This window comes from Nyctereutes procyonoides, unplaced genomic scaffold (assembly GCF_905146905.1).
Source record: "Nyctereutes procyonoides isolate TBG_1078 unplaced genomic scaffold, NYPRO_anot_genome, whole genome shotgun sequence".
NCBI classification, from domain to species: domain Eukaryota; kingdom Metazoa; phylum Chordata; class Mammalia; order Carnivora; family Canidae; genus Nyctereutes; species Nyctereutes procyonoides.
The window spans coordinates 6,352,501-6,368,668 of NW_026575136.1; the positions used below are offsets into that span (position 1 = coordinate 6,352,501).

At 34.2% G+C, this 16,168-nt stretch overlaps 1 protein-coding gene across 2 annotated transcripts in view; it reads left to right on the plus strand.

The window, feature by feature from the left end:
• LOC129495399 (kynureninase) overlaps nucleotides 1–16,168 on the plus strand; it is a 113,841-nt gene that overhangs the window by 52,183 nt on the left and 45,490 nt on the right. For both annotated transcript variants that reach the window (XM_055302859.1, XM_055302858.1), the window contains one exon: nucleotides 2,262–2,408. In XM_055302859.1, coding sequence (XP_055158834.1) covers nucleotides 2,262–2,408 — 147 coding nt within the window. The remainder of the gene's footprint in view (nucleotides 1–2,261; nucleotides 2,409–16,168) is intronic.

A 16,168-nucleotide genomic window follows, 5' to 3' on the forward strand; every position in this document is an offset into this window, starting at 1 on the left:
CTAGACTTCTGTTACTGTTAGCTCATTTTGCCTAAAATGGAGAATTAGCTCAGAATTATATTTATTTTCATTTTTCAAGGGATAGTCACATTACAAGCAAACTATTTTCCTATGAATGCCACTGGAGTTTACCATATTCTTCAGTGGGATGGAAAGGGGTAGCAAATTGCATATATCATTTTCAATTTCAATTCACTGCCTGTGGATGTCTTTAAAATTGTATTTTTTGAAATTGAAGTATGCCTATCTTTTATATCTCTTTTTAATCTGAGTGTCGATGTTTTCCTTTGTGCTTGGATGGGGTGGGGGAATAGAAAAGGATGTGGTGTAGCAGAAAGAGCTTGGATTTTACAACCTGGCTAATACACTCCACAGAAATCCCAGACCCACCAGCTTACTGGGTAAGGAACTTTGAGAAAGTTACTTCATTTCTCTGAGATTCCATCATATTTAAACAGATAACAAAGGAAACACCTAATCGTGCTTGACATATGTTCAAGATCTAACATACTGTGCACTTTACGTTAATAGAGATATAAGATTAAGTTGTACAGACTTTGACATGTAAACTCTGTATAATTTGGCACCAAAAGATCCACGCAGAATAAATTGTAGGTTTCACAAGTGAGGCTCCCAGGCCGTTAAGCCAATATTTGAACAATTGTTTCTTTCAACCCAGAATACGTTGAGAAATTAAAATCTATTCCATTTAGTTCTATTTGCCAACATGCAATCAATTAATTGAATAGAAAGTTCTCATACCTGTGACAGGATATCTATTTCATATGTCATATATAAATTGCTGATTTCCAGCTAAAATGAATATACCCACTAATTTACCAGAAGCTTTAATGTTAAAAGAGATAAGTGTTGTGGAACCTTATGAGTTAATCACAATCTTGGGGGCATTCTTTTTTTTGGGGGGGGAGCATTCTTTAGCATTACTAGGTTAGAGCAGGTCAACATCAGAGAGAACTGTATTCTACTATTAAGAAATGCATTTCTTATTCGCTTTATACTGATTCTTTAAGTAATTAGTATATATATTACTTTTCTTTATCTTCTGTTTAGAAGATTATGGTGGACAAATCATTTTATATTCTTTTAAGAAAAAAAGAGTTTTGGATTACCACGTTATTAATTTTACTTAGAATTTGTCTTAGAATTACTGAATTCTTCTCTTTTACATATAAAATACACATCAGTTAATAGTTTGTAGAGATTTCAGTGTCAGTACTATTTTTACAGATTCCAATTTTATAAATAAGCTCCAAGCTTCTAGTCGAAACTATATAGTATGTGCTATATTTGTGATATACATGTGCCTACCATGGGACACAGTAACTGATAAGTAGCAAGAATTACCAATAACTAAAAATAACTGAAGGAAAATTTATGAATACCTTAATGAACTTCTCTTCAATATTAATGCAGTTAATGATGCTTTGACTTCAAAAGTGTCAGATTTAGCAGTGGGGAAAAATAACAAAAACTTTATAAATGGATAACAATGATTAGGATAAAAGTAGATACTTTGTGTTTAGCTGATTTCCTTTGGCTCAAGTAGTTCACAAGACCAAATCAAAATTACTCCGAATTTTCACTAAGTAACCAATCATTAATCTTAGCTGGGGAGAAGTGGGCAAAAGTAACTTTGATAATACTGAGTTTTATTGATTTTTCTCTTCATTTTTTGGAGCTTGATCTTTAGATCAGTGTGGAGGAGTTTACTCTTAAGATAACAGAAAATATTGGTTAGGTCATAGATGAAAAATGTGTTAAGTTTTTCATCCAGGAAAACATAATGTCATAGATGGATAAATGAAATAATTTCCAAGAAAATTTTACCATTTAGTATTTCATGGACTTCTTTGTACTTTCTGGTATTTTACTACATGGAAATAAGGAGAAAACAATTTGTAGGTATGCAAATAGTAAAGATTAATTGAAAAAACTGAGGAATAAATCAAGCAAGTAAGGGTTTTACAAAGACAACTTTTTAAAACTTTTTTAAAAACAATTTTGTTATCATTTCTTATAATAACAAAAAGCAATTTTGCTATCATTTCTTATAATAACAAAAGCATGCTGCAATCCTGCTGTCTTGCCAGATTTTTTAAGACCATTAATCTGAAAAAAAAAAAAAACATTATCTTGGATTGTTCTACGTGAGAAAGAGCTCAAGGTGAATGTTAGGGAAATATGAAGTGACAAATTTGTCATTGTGGATTGGATGTAACTTGTGCCTAACGCAACTTTAGGGGGAAGAAACATTGAGAACGGAAGATATCCTTGAAGTAATTGAGAAGGAAGGAGACTCGATTGCAGTGATCCTGTTCGGTGGGCTGCATTTTTACACTGGACAGCTCTTTAATATACCTGCCATCACAAGAGCTGGACAAGCAAAGGTATGCATGTCATTTTTTCCTTCCCATCTTGCCCAAAGCATCACTTTACTGGAGTATTCTAATTGCATTTCTAGTGAAATACCTTTGTGTGTGTCTGTGTAAAATTATTTAAAGAGTTAAAAAAAAAAGCAAGCCTTACATTAAAAAAATAATAATCTGTTTTGCTTTAGGCATCTCCATTTAAACCTCTTTTTGTCGCTTCTGTTTCACTTCTTCACTTCTGTTTGCTGTCCCAAAGTTTGCCTCTAATCAGCAGGACAGGTGAGCTTCCTGCAGGTGATGTCATTGGTACTGGGTTAGTCTGTCAGCAGAATATGCCAGATAATAACCGCATATGCTAAGACTGTTAGAAACACAACTCTGGTACTTTGTCATTTTATATATAACTCATTCTGAATGTAATTCAGTTGTCACTTAACATTAGGTGCCTGAAGAAAGGGAGATGCAGAAATAAAAGTAAACAGTAGATTGAGTTTTTCAGTGTACTTTAAAAAGCCACTTCGTTTTTAAGACTTGAGAAATTGTGATGCTGTCAATAACGAGAGTTTTTCCCTATATATTACTAACTCACACTTATGTTGTTTACTATTTTGAAATCATGTCTGTTTATATATGTTCGTTAAAAAAAAAGTGTTTTTAGTGTTTATTTGCCTGAAAAAAGAAATCAGAGAAACAATGTTCAACGGCTACCATTTGTATTCAAAATCCTTAAATAACAGTTCTATTTGATTCAGCAATGAAATTATGTATTTAAAAAGGTGACAATCGAATTTTATTCTGAACATTAATAAGTTATGGGATTAATATATGTGTGAAGTCTAGTTAATATATTCAGTTATTGAAGCTAATGAATAGAACTAATGAAAAGAAATTTAGCACCGTTATCAGCAGTCTCTAGGAATTTTCAACCACGACTTCCAACTGGTTTGATGGATAACTGTGAAAGTGGTGCATTACAAAAGATATAAAGATAATGTCTTCTTAATTTAGGCATTAAGTGTTAAATGCCAAAATAAAGGGGAGGTCAATAAAAAATTATATTTTAAAATGTTATGCAAGTAATCAACAGTCTCCGATCCCCGTAGTATACGTGCATGTCTCATTAACTCTCATTGAAATGAGGCAGGGAGATAGAGAAGAAAGACCATGGGCTTTTGGATCACAGTCTGGTTTAAATCTTGGCTAGGTCATTTAATTGTTATATGATGTCGGGCAAGTTACTTGACTTTTCTGGGCCTCTTTTCACAAGTGTTAATTTGGGATAGCAGGGCCCACTTCATAAATTCCGTGTCGAGGAGAAAGAATATAAAATATCCACAATCTTGCACACATTCTGCCATTTAGTGAGGGATTCCTCACAACTTTACCGTCCTCAGCAAATACGAAGGCATGGAAAGTGGTTCAGGTACCCATTTTCTCTCATTGCCTACTGAAAAGCAAAATGAATTTGTTTACTTAGGTGCTGTATGTGATTCTCATTCTTGACTACTTTGTTTGCTAAAGCATTCTCTCCGTATTTTGCAGGCTTTCTTTTACTTAAAAAGTAAAATAAATGCCTACCATGTGAAACTCTCACTGACCTTTCAGTCAAATGAAGGCAGGAAAGAGCAGTTCCGTCTCAATGTAACTGCACAGATGTGACGGATACCATGGGAGTGAAATGGTGATTGAGTAGACTTCAATTTATCCATTATCAAAATTATTCTAACACTCATTTATACTCTTGCTAGACAATTTCTCCCACTCCCAATGGAGGTTGAAAAAGTTATTTAAAATGTAGACTTACATAGCTCTCTTGGGTGGTCTATAAAGATAAAGCTGAAGAGAAAGGCAGAGAGAAAATTAAAGGTGTCAATCAAAAAAGAGTTAGGAAATTCTAGAAAAAAAAAGGCATAAAAAAATCACTGTTAGAAATGGCTAAAAAAGATTAAAAAAAAAAAAGGAAAGTTTCCAGAAATGAAGTATGGCAGGAATGAAAATGATATTGGGATGGAGCAATGGAAGTCAATAAGAAGAATTTTTATTTCATAATCATGTGAGAGGCAAGTGGGAACGGGAATTCTGAAAAATATATTAATTAAAGAAATGCACACATACTGAAAAGAACACAAATAATCAGTAAGTGGTTTGGTGAATTATTTTGAGCCCTTATAACCATCACCCACATCAAGAAACTTCTAGAACATTTATACCACTCAGAATCCTTAATTGTGCCTTCTCTCAAATGCTGTTACCTCCCCTCAAATGTACCACTGCTGACCTGTAGCCATATATATAACTTTGTCCATCTATAAATGTGTTAATATGTATTCTAGCAGTAGTTTTGTGGGGGCTTTTTTGGTAGAAGTTTCGTTTTTCTTTTCATTTCAGTGTATTGTTTCAGTGTATGAAATAGACTACAATTTATTTTCGTTTTCCATTCTCATCAGGATAGATATTTGGGGTTTATTTCCATTTGAGGGCTATTGCAATAAATGCTACTCTAAACATTCTCATACATTTTTAAGTAAGCATTCACACTGATTTCTGTAAAGTCTATACTTTGGATTGGAAATCTTGGAGATAAGGTATACATATGTATGCTTAATCCTAATCAATAATACCAACTTTCTGAAAGGTTGTGCCAATTTGGTATATACTTCCCATGAGCATACATGAGAATGTCTGTTGCTCTATGTCCTCACTGATTTTATAATTTAATGCATTGTAGTTTTAATTTGCATTTCCCTGACTACTGATGAAGTTGGCATCTTTCAAATGTGTTATTGCCTTCTGAATATCTTCTTTCATGAAATGCTTGTTCACATGTCTTGCCCAATTTGCATTTGGTTTTCTGTGTTTCATTATTTGGTTGTAGGTGGTATAGAAATGGATTCTGAGGAATAGAAAAACGACAAGATTTCCAGTGATCATCTAAAAGAAAAATTAATTAGAAGAACAGTTTTGATACAGATAATGAATCTCTGATGCTGAGGCTTTTCTTAGATGAGAAGGCCTAAGACAGTGACATGTGTAGTAGGCCAAAGAAAATTGACCATAGCATCAGATTATAAGGGAAGGCCAGCATATGAGAAGACACATTAGTTTGAAGACACATTTTCATTTTTTGTCTTTGAAGCCATTTACTGTATTTTAGATTATTGGCCAACCCATTCTGCCTTACTTCCCTATTTCTAAATTTTTCGTATTCTATTACTTGTTTGTACTAATCACTCACTGCCAAAATTTTTTTCTCATTGCCAAGTGAAAGCTACAGTGTACTCCCACCTTCGAAAATTGTTATTTACGTTCATCCTATTACAACTGGAAATCCTACATCCATTCTGAAATCAGTATGCTCTAGTTTCGTCTCCCCATTAAAGTGACCCTAATATTTCATGCCACCACCTTTCTGGACCTTTTGACTCAATTCTGACACTTTCTTCTCCTTTGCCTTTTCAACGAGTCACTTCTTAATTCCACCCTCCCAGATTTGGTCTATTCTTAATATTCCTAAATCAATTATGAAGTTGTTAAGCTTTAAAAACAAAATCCCAGTGAGAAAGTAGTCAAAGATTAGGGATTTCTTTTTTTCTTTATAAGATTTGAGTTAGGAGGCTGCTGGGATGCAGTAAGAAGTTGAGTAATATCTGAGTGGCATCTCCACGGTTCTTTTGGTTTTTTTCTCAGGCTTCTCACATCGCGGTCACAAGACAGTTGTCCCAAATCCAGATATCACAATTCTATTTAAGGCAAAGAGAAGGAAGGAGGGAGAAGTAGCAGAGCCGCTTCATCTGTCCCTTTCATCCAAAGTGCAAAATTATTCCCAGAAAAAGCTAGCAGATTCCTGCTTATGATTCATTGCCTTCTGAAGTGGTAGCTTCAAAAGAGCATGAGTAAAGAAATTTTTAACCTTTATGGTCTTATAGTAGAGACAAGTTTAGGTTCACCAACCCACAGTATTTTTTACATTTCCCATTTTTACTCAAATGAAAAATCATTGTTTCTAACTTTTTTCCTCTTTCCTCTTCCATCTCTTGCCTAATTTTTAATTTTCCTCTTTTTTTCTTCCTTTCTTCCCTATTTCTTTCTTAATTTGCATTTTATTTTCCACCTCACTTCACAAATCATTTGAAAACAATTCACAGGAAATTGATTAGGCAACATAATGAAATATAAGGGGAGATAATAAAGGGAAAATCCTATGGGGGGTCTATTTAATAGACCCCCCCATAAATGATAATTTCTCAACTTGGATTAAGATAAGAAAAAGATAACAAATATAAATTATTTTCATTAGAAACTCTTAGTGTATTAGGTAGACTAGGTTTTGGTAACAAATAAATAAAGCCATAAATGCTTTTATTGTGATAGATGTTTATTTATTGTTCATGCAGCAGCCAGTAATCAGCTTTCTCCCATGAAATGGTCCAGATTTCCAGTGACTCAAGATTGTGTCCTGAATCCTTTGTCTGGATTCAGCCAAAGGAATGGGATAGAAGGATGGGAATGTGGCATACCAACTACTTAAAAGCATTAGCTTAATCATGGCAAAATTTACTTCTCCTCATTCCACTGACTAACACACGGACGTTTCTGGGAAATGAAGTATATTTGTGCACTTAAGAATAACAATATTAGTTTTCCACACCTGGAACTCAGATGTTTTGTCTTGCTGTTGGAGTAGGATAGTTATTCTGAGATGCAGTGTAGCATTTGCATTAATAAAAATTTTAGATAGTGGAGGTGGGGTCTGACATGATCTTGAGTCCATTGTCTCTCCTTTAGTTTCTAGCATAGTTTGACTAGCTTAATTCACTGACCAGTGTGATTTCATTTCTCCACAAATAATTAGGGAAGATAAGAGTGCCTGTCTCCTAGGAGAACAAACAAGATACTATTCCTGAAACACTTAGTAATTAGTACATGGGAAGTAATCAGTAAATGTTAGCAATTATCAATATATGAGAAAAGACATATTGGAATATCCAGTCTACCAGAAAAAGAAATAATGTATCCTTAGACAGAAAGTGAAGTATTTAGAATTGTAAACTAAAGACTCTCACTGGATGCTTCCATACTAGAATATAAAAGAAAACAATGACCTAAGCAGCATGGCCAAGACTCAAGAGATTAGATTGAACTTTTAAAGGTTGGGTAATGGACTAATAAAAATTTTAAGAATTTATCACTAAAAGAACTCAGTGCCAACTGGTTATACTCTCCCTTCCTTCTTCAATGCCATAGAAAATGGCCTACAACATATTGGAACTTGTGCCTGGCAGACAGTGAGTAACAAATAAATATTGGTTGAATCAATGAATGATTGATCCCTTAACTTATCACATTGTTTATACTACTTTACTGTACTTATATACACACTGGCATGTTAGTTTTTCTTTTAGCTTACTAAATATGGCAATGCAAATAATGTCTAAAAAAAGACTAAATTTTGCAAACCTGCATTTTGTTTTATTAGCCTCTACCTTGTCATGTGTCACTCTCCGCTGAGTATGAGTACAAGCAAGCATCTCTTAGGCCCAACCATAAACTACCTAAATTATTAATAAATAATAATCACAATTATAGCTCAAACAATTTAAATAAAAAGGAACTAATTCTGGATCCAGAATAGTGTAAGACAAAAACAGGAATATACGTAAAAACATCATTATGAAAAAGAAAGACCTATTGTAGTTTTGAAGTCATTTTTAAAATCTGAAGTATCTAAAGAACACTCACATATAAATGGTCACCTCACCAAACCATCCATTTATCATTAGGGAAGGCCTAAATTCTTGTTAAAAATAATTTTGAGATGCTTGTAGGAGACAAATGATTGATCAAGCCTCAAAATTCTACAGAGATCTTTGCTGAGATGTTTCTAGTATTGGAGATCAGAAGTCAACTCTGTAAAGGACAATCACAATAGAGTACTATCCACAATACAAGAGACACCTGGGTGTGGCTCAGTTGGTTAAGCATCTGCCTTCAGCTCAGGTCAGGATCTCAGGGTTCTGGGAAAGAGCCCTGTGGGCTCCCCACTCAGCAGGGAGTCTGCTTCTCCTTTCCCTCTGCCCCTCCCCACTGCTCATGCTCTCTCTCTCTCTCTCAGATAAATTAAAAAAAAAATATATATATATATATAAACAATACTTGCATAGGAATTGAGCAATACATCAGCTGGGAAAAATTAGTATCAAATATGTTTGTATATGACTATATTATAAATTGACATGTTGTATGAATTTTTATACATAAAAATGGACCTTTTCCAAAAAGGTTAATATTAGAATGTTCAGTATCAAGTAATCTTTACTAGAAATTGTAGTAGGTACAGTTATTGCATTAAAGTCACTGTCAGTTCATGCAATAGGTTCTTCTCATTAGCGCATTAGAATATATGTGTCTCTATACTTTCTATAGTAGAATTACATGCATTTGGATCTTTTATTCATTCTTTTAATAAGTAAATATTTTAGTGAATTATAATAATGGAGGTCCAAATAGGAACAACCAATTTAGCCTAGAATGTCAAGGTGACCTTTTTAGAGAAGATGAAACCTGACCAATTCTAGAATTATGGGTGGGTAATATCCCCTCCAGGTACCTAGCTGTGTGGTAGGGCCATTCTAGACAGCTTAAAAAAATTGATCAGGTTACAAGAAAGCAAATATTTTAGTATAATTTGTAGAAAAGACTGTCTAATTTGACAGTAGAAAAGGTATGACAAGAAATGAATCTGTAAGGCAGACAAAGGTAAAGAAGGGTTTACTAAGCTATATTATGCATCTTGAACTCCTCCCTAAAGACCCACAGAGAACCATTGAAAGCTTGTAGACAGTGAAGAAATTGCATTTTGTTTTAACTTTAAAAGGAAATTTTCTGCCTACAGGAATGGGTAGAGATGGGATAAAAGAGGCAATTGCAGTTGCTATGCAAGATTTGAAAAATCTCTGTCATAATACAGTTCAACATGAGGATACCATGTAACAGATTTATCTCATATTACATGAAAGATTTTTTTCTGATCTTTCATAGAAGTCATTTTTATTTAATTTTATTCTCTCAGTAATGTTAAAGACAGATTTTATGTAAACATCAGAAATTAAGTGTCTATATTGAGTTCCTGCTTTTTCATGCAGATTTAACTATTCACAGAATCCAAAGGTAGAAGACCATAGGTGCAGATAGATACAGACACAGAGATAGTGAAAAGGGGAAAAATGACCTAGAATTTAGATGAAATGTCCCCTTAACTAAACATCCTTTATTTTGGGAATAATAAAAGATTATTCCTTTGAAAAATATACAGTAAACTTTATCTGTAGTCTTAAATTCATCCAAGTTGGATCCAGGAATTAGAAAGTCCAATATGTTGGTAAGGATCAGTACCCAAGAATGTAAAAATTTTGAGCTGTTTCTAAGACATTTTCATCAGATGTTTTATTTAATTTAAGCTTTTCATTAGGTGAACCATATGAGAAAGAATGATTAATTTTTAATAAAAGAGGAATTTTGGACTCAAGATATTATTTTAGAATTACAAATCTGGAAAAAGCAAGCCTCCTTGCAATCAGGATTTTTGCTCTTATAATCACTCTCATCAGGGCCACAGTATATAACTATTTCTCTGGATCTAGCTCCATCCAAACCTACGCACCCCCCCCCAACCAAGGAATATTACACTTAGGTTTTTGTTTTTTTCTTATTTTGTAGATGACATGCATTTTATAAAATACTTCAGTCATCTAAGACCCAAACTACTTTCTCCAATATCCCATTTTTCATACCACTTGATTAGTCAAAGGAAGGGTAATGTGTCTTTGTTAAACTGAAAAAATGAAAGTATTCCAACATGAAATATAAAGAATCATTCTAATTTATTCAGTAATCACTGTAAGAATGGAAAGGCAATTTTGTGCTTCACAGCAATGAATGGAATTTCAAAATATCCTTAAGCAGAAAAAAAATGTGAGAGATTTCTCTTAATATCTTCTTTCATGATTCCCTTCTTTAATCAATTAAATTATTTATACAAACAACATTAGGAATATCAGACCTCAGTTGAGGTCAAGGGAAAATGTTTATTTTCTTAGCAAAATATCTATCTTAAGCAAAGAGGTGAACACATAAGACAATATGAAAGTCTGAATAATAAGCTTTAAGAGAAGAAATTTAAGAATGATGTCTTCAAGAATTATCCTATAGACTTGTTTGCAATATTATTAAGTTCAGGATGTATGTAAGTTTAAATATACAAATAAACCTGATTGAGAAATTTGCCATTTAAATTGATACAGTAATCACTAGAACATATCTCATGAAAAATTGCACTTTCATTTCACATCTAAATTGGACTTTTTTTTAAAGATTTTATTTATTTATTCACGAGTGATTCAGAGAGAGGCAGAGACATAGGCAGAGGGAGAAGTATCCAGCTCCCTGTGAGGGATCTGGATGTGGCATTCGATCCTGGGATCCCGGGATCATACCCTGAGCCAAAGGCAGACGCTCAACCACTGAGCCACCCAGGTGTCCCAAGGGCTCTCTCTTAATATAGATATTACTTTGGGGTGGATAAATTAAAGAGTTGTTTTAAATTCACTTTGTAACAGGACAGGTACATAAAATTTGAGATAAGCAAATGTTAAAAGTCATCAGATATCCAAAAAGTCAACCACCCATGCTTGGTAATGCTGTGATTGCATCCATGTATTTCCTATTAGATGCCCTGCCTCATATTTATCACACTAGATAACCACTGCTCTTCTAACATTTGTGGAATAAAATCCAAATCACTTGAGCCTTTATGATTTTACATATATACCTAAATTATCAGTATCATGTTTACCTCCTTCTCCTTCACATAACTAGTGTCAGCTATGTCCTGTCTTCATGGCCCTTATTCTTAGCTTCCCTCTTTTTAGAATTCCCATGAGTGTGTGTGTGTGTGTGTGTGTGTGTGTGTGTGTGTGTGTGTTGGGGAGGTGTTGGGTAACTGGGTGATGGGCATTAAGGAGGGTGCAAGACAGGATGAGCACTGGGTGTTATACTACATGTTGACAAATTGAATTTAAATAATTTTTTTAAAAAATCCCACATGTGAAGATTCTGTTCCTGCAGATTAACCACTACCTGCTTCACAGGTTACAACCTGTGATAGAGATTTGCTTAATCTAGCTGTCTTTCTATATGAAAATGTGTTTTATACATATTTTTTGAAAATGTGGTATATTTAAAAATAAAATTATCACATGCCAACAACGAAGAATGAAGAGGTTTTATATAAAAATTCCTAATTCCAACTAACTTCTGAAAAATTAGAGGATTGAAAATACTGGATCATCCTTTCTGTAGAATGAGTGGCAAGGCTGGCTAACAGTGCTGCCCATTAAATGGGATTTGAGCTCTTCAACAAGCTCCCATCTGTACCTATTGACCGTGGCACTGAAGCAGTGACAGTTGGCATATATATTTATGCTTATATTACAAGAAAGGGTAAAATGAAATATTTCTTATAGGCCCAACTCATATACTTCTTGACTAACTCCTGTAGAAAAAAAAAATGAGTGTGCAAACCTTGCCCTCCATCATCCAGATTTTCTTGCTCCTCTGTCAGACTAAATCTGTCTTTCTGTTGTATTTTTGTAGCATGATGGAAAATGTATTATTGGCCACCTTTTGCACTATCTTATAATTATTTCTATGCCTATCTTAAGTCTCAAATTTAGGAAGCTTATGTCAGCAGAGTGCTCAATGACTTATTGAGGGTGGACCCTATAAACTTCACAGACACATGCTAGCACTTTGCACGTTATCAGTTATCTTTAAATACATACCTGTTTGGCCAGTGAATGAATAAGTGTGTGCACATCAGCAAGAATGGATCAGGCTAATTTTATGGATCACATACTGCTTTAAAAAGCACAACTGTATTCTCATTTAAATAGAATCAGAAAAGTGTGAGAGTTATTTATAAAGGATACTTACTCTAAAAATCAAAACACGTTTTGTAAATTTTGGGTTCTTTTTCAAATTCCATTTCTATTCTTTGACCCACTTAGGACATGCGGACTGCTCCATTAAGTCATTAAATATTAAATGAACTAAATTAAGCTTGAAAAATTACCTTGAGCTTTTTTTTACCATCTTAGGTATCTGAAATAAATCAAACAAACTATTTTGCGTGAGGTCCTTGCCAGCTGGAGAAAGACTCCAGAAGAGAACAGTACCACTCAATTTGTTTTATTTTTTCCCTTCAGTTTTTATACTTACTTGTGACAATAAATAGAGACAATGATCACTGTTTTTTTCCAGTAAAAGAAATAGCTGAAATTTACTCTTGAAAGCATAGTCTTTGTTATAGTAAGACCTTTTCACCTGCAAATTACACAACTTTGGAGTCTCAAGATCTTTTTGCCTTTTCTCTCTCCTAAATCTTTCACTCTTTCTCTCCACATAGCTGTTGGCTCTGTCTCATACCTTCTTACCTAGCGTGTTATTCTTAAATTTCATTAACAAAGTGCTCTTATGCTCTCCACTTCCTATTTCTCATCTGTGGATTTGTGAGTTGCATCAATATCTACTTTAAGAAAGTCCTGTTAAAAGGATGAATCTTAAGTTTCTACAATAGCGCTTTATACAAATGTGAATAATAATAGGTACTGTTGGGAAGGAAAATTTCCTTTACTCTTAAAGATTCTTCTGGCTGGTCTGACAGTTAAGTTAGCATGAGACAGGTTAACAGAAGAAAATTGGATTTTGTACATATGGGAACCTTACATGCATGAGAGGTTCAAAGAGAAAAATAAACTGATGTATATATGGAATTGGGTAGAGGCCTGGAGCTTCAAAGGGGAGGAGGCAATTCACAACACAATGGGCAGAACAGATGTTTGATATTTAAATGTTTGCCCTGCCTGCCATACAGATGAGTCATTCAGATAAAATTTATCTCTGGTAAGAACTCCTATTCTAAAAAAATCCCCAATTTAGATTCTCCTAGGTAGTTAAGAGAGGGGTAAAAATTCCTCTTAAACTTTCAGAGCATTGATTGACTTTGGCTCAAAATAATACACACACCAAAGTGGCACAATTCAGGGGGCACATACTCTGAACTCTTTTATATGAAAAGCAATGAAAAGGATATTTGGAGTAGGTAATAAATTTAGGCTGGATGAAAGACTTTCAGAATAAAAATTCACTCTGAAACATTTAGAGGGATAGTAGAGACTCCTCCACAGAGATCTTTACTGAAGATTATGATTATGATTTTAACTCATCTGTGCATGCTTTAGAATCATAGCACTTGAATGGATTTTGGAAAATTAAGTGCTTCAAGACTATGACAGGAAAACCAACCAGCTTTCATCTTCCTCTTCATCCCCACCTTCCTCAACTTCTTTGGGGGACTTTTCTGGGGAATCCCAAGGTCAGAGATAACTGGCTAACCTATTATTAATCCACCATTTGTTCTTACTGTCTGTATGCAGTTGACCAACACACACACACACAAATAATACATACACACTCACATACATTCCTATAATTTTTTCTTTGTTCACTTTCCTCCAAGTCTCCCATCAGTTTTTCTTTTTAAGGTAATACTGTCCAAATTCATAGCACTGCAGTTCTCTGTTTCCTATGAGTTTTATACCAAACCAGGAATGATACTCACAATACTTAAAGACCTGATTGGTATGGTGTGAAAGCTGTAGCTCCCACAAACAGCCATTGGAGAGTCACATTCTCATTACTAGTACCCATTATAGCCTTGAAGGTACTTATAGGCATCTGTTATTTTATTTTATTTTTTTAAAGATTTATTTATTTATTTATTTATTTATGATAGACAGACAGAGAGAGAGAGAAGCAGAGACACAGGAGCAGGGAGAAGCAGGCTCCATGCCAGGAGCCTGACGCGGGAGTCGATCCCGGGACTCTAGGATCCCGCCCTGGGCCAAAGGCAGGTGCCAAACCGCTGAGCTACCCAGGGATCCCCTAGGCATCTGTTATTTACCCACCATGATTCCAGTTCCACTGCCAAGGGCATCCACTGGTGTTTGGACATGCACTGTACAGGGAACATTCAGAAACTGGTATGGATGAATGGCCACAAGCTGGCTGTCAAGCACCTCCTGCAAGGATCTCTCAGGGATCATGGAACCTACAACTATGAGTGATTATTCAAGTAGCTCAAGATAAATGTTATTTACTTACCTAAAGTTTCTTATTACTTTAGCAATTATATGAGCCTACCAATGCATACCAGTTGACTATCAACTCTATGTATATCCTCAAATACCTTATCTTATATAATTACCAAATCTGCTACTTACTGATGGTCTTCATAATTGATAAGATTTTTTTTTTTTTTTTTTGGTGAAGAAGAAGCAAACTTATATCAGTCTAAAGCCAACCCATTAGAATGGATCAATAAGGTTGTCAGGAAAAAGACTAAGCTGTATTATTCCATGTTTCATCTTAATAAATAGACAAATAATGAATCAAACCTGAGAGACAGTAAGCTAGCTACCCTTTCACCTGGAAATCTCAAAACAGACCCTTTGCATATTATTCCACCAGTTTAAAAAATGTTAGTATTGTGCAAGTGAAGATGGTGAGGGAAAAACACATGACATTCCTTATTTTATTGAGAGGGATTTTGAACATATTTTTAACTACTATTAATTGTCTAAGAAACTTCATTTTAAAAGATGCCAAGTCTGAACAAATTGCTTATGCCATAAAACTGCAATAGGAACAAAGGCCCTCAAATAATATTCTTTTAAAATTTAATATTAATTTAGAGAATATTTATTGATAATTGTATGCTTTTATTCATTTACTTCTTAATTTAACAACTATTTAAGTTCATATTATGTAAAAGCAGAAGACAGTAAGATTGGAAAATTGCCACAAGAGATCTATGCAAATAGAGCTATTGATGAAATAGAAAAGACAGTTTGACAAAAGAATATTTCATGGTAGTTACCTTAGTATCAAAACCTGAGCTACCCATGCAAAATGAGGAGGGAAAGAATACCTGAGACAGAGAAACGTTTGTGCAGATAAAGGAAGGTAGGTAAGGGGCACCTGAGACATGAAAACTGCCAAGGACCAGGTCATAAAGGTCTTTAAAAGTTGTACCAAGGAAAGTGAGGTACATTCTGAAGCTAAAGGGGTTCTTTAAATGGAAGCAGGGAGTCTTATATTAAAAAGTATGATTTAAGAATCTCATTGGAAGAAAGCAGGCTGGAAGTAAGTATTCAGGGTGGTTAGAAGATTAGCGCAGTGGTCTGGGGATTGACTACAAAGCAAGGTGACTAGGTGGTGGCCCATTGCTGTGCTTGTATGTGGTTGTGTCAATATGCTTATGAGCTCTTACTGATATTGTTAATAAAAATCTGTTGAAAAATATTTGATTTTTATTTTAAAAATATATAAAGTAGATCGCAGATGTGGAGTTTCTGTTTTTGCCTATTCATATTGTTTTTCTACTTACTCTTAAGAGGTAAAATAATGAAAATATTAACTGGATGACTGTAGAGAGGTTTAGGAGGTGTTAGTTTTTCCTTTATTTTTAAGATGCTGCCATCTAGTGAAACTTTTGTAAAATCACTTTGTGGAGATCTCATTCAAGTTTATAACTTCTGGTCCTTTCCTCAAAGCAGTTACATTTTAATAATTTATGTTTCTGTCACCCATGGGGAAATAATTGTACATACATAAAAACATATTGTAAGAGCCTCAAGTGATTTATGTGGTAACACAGATGT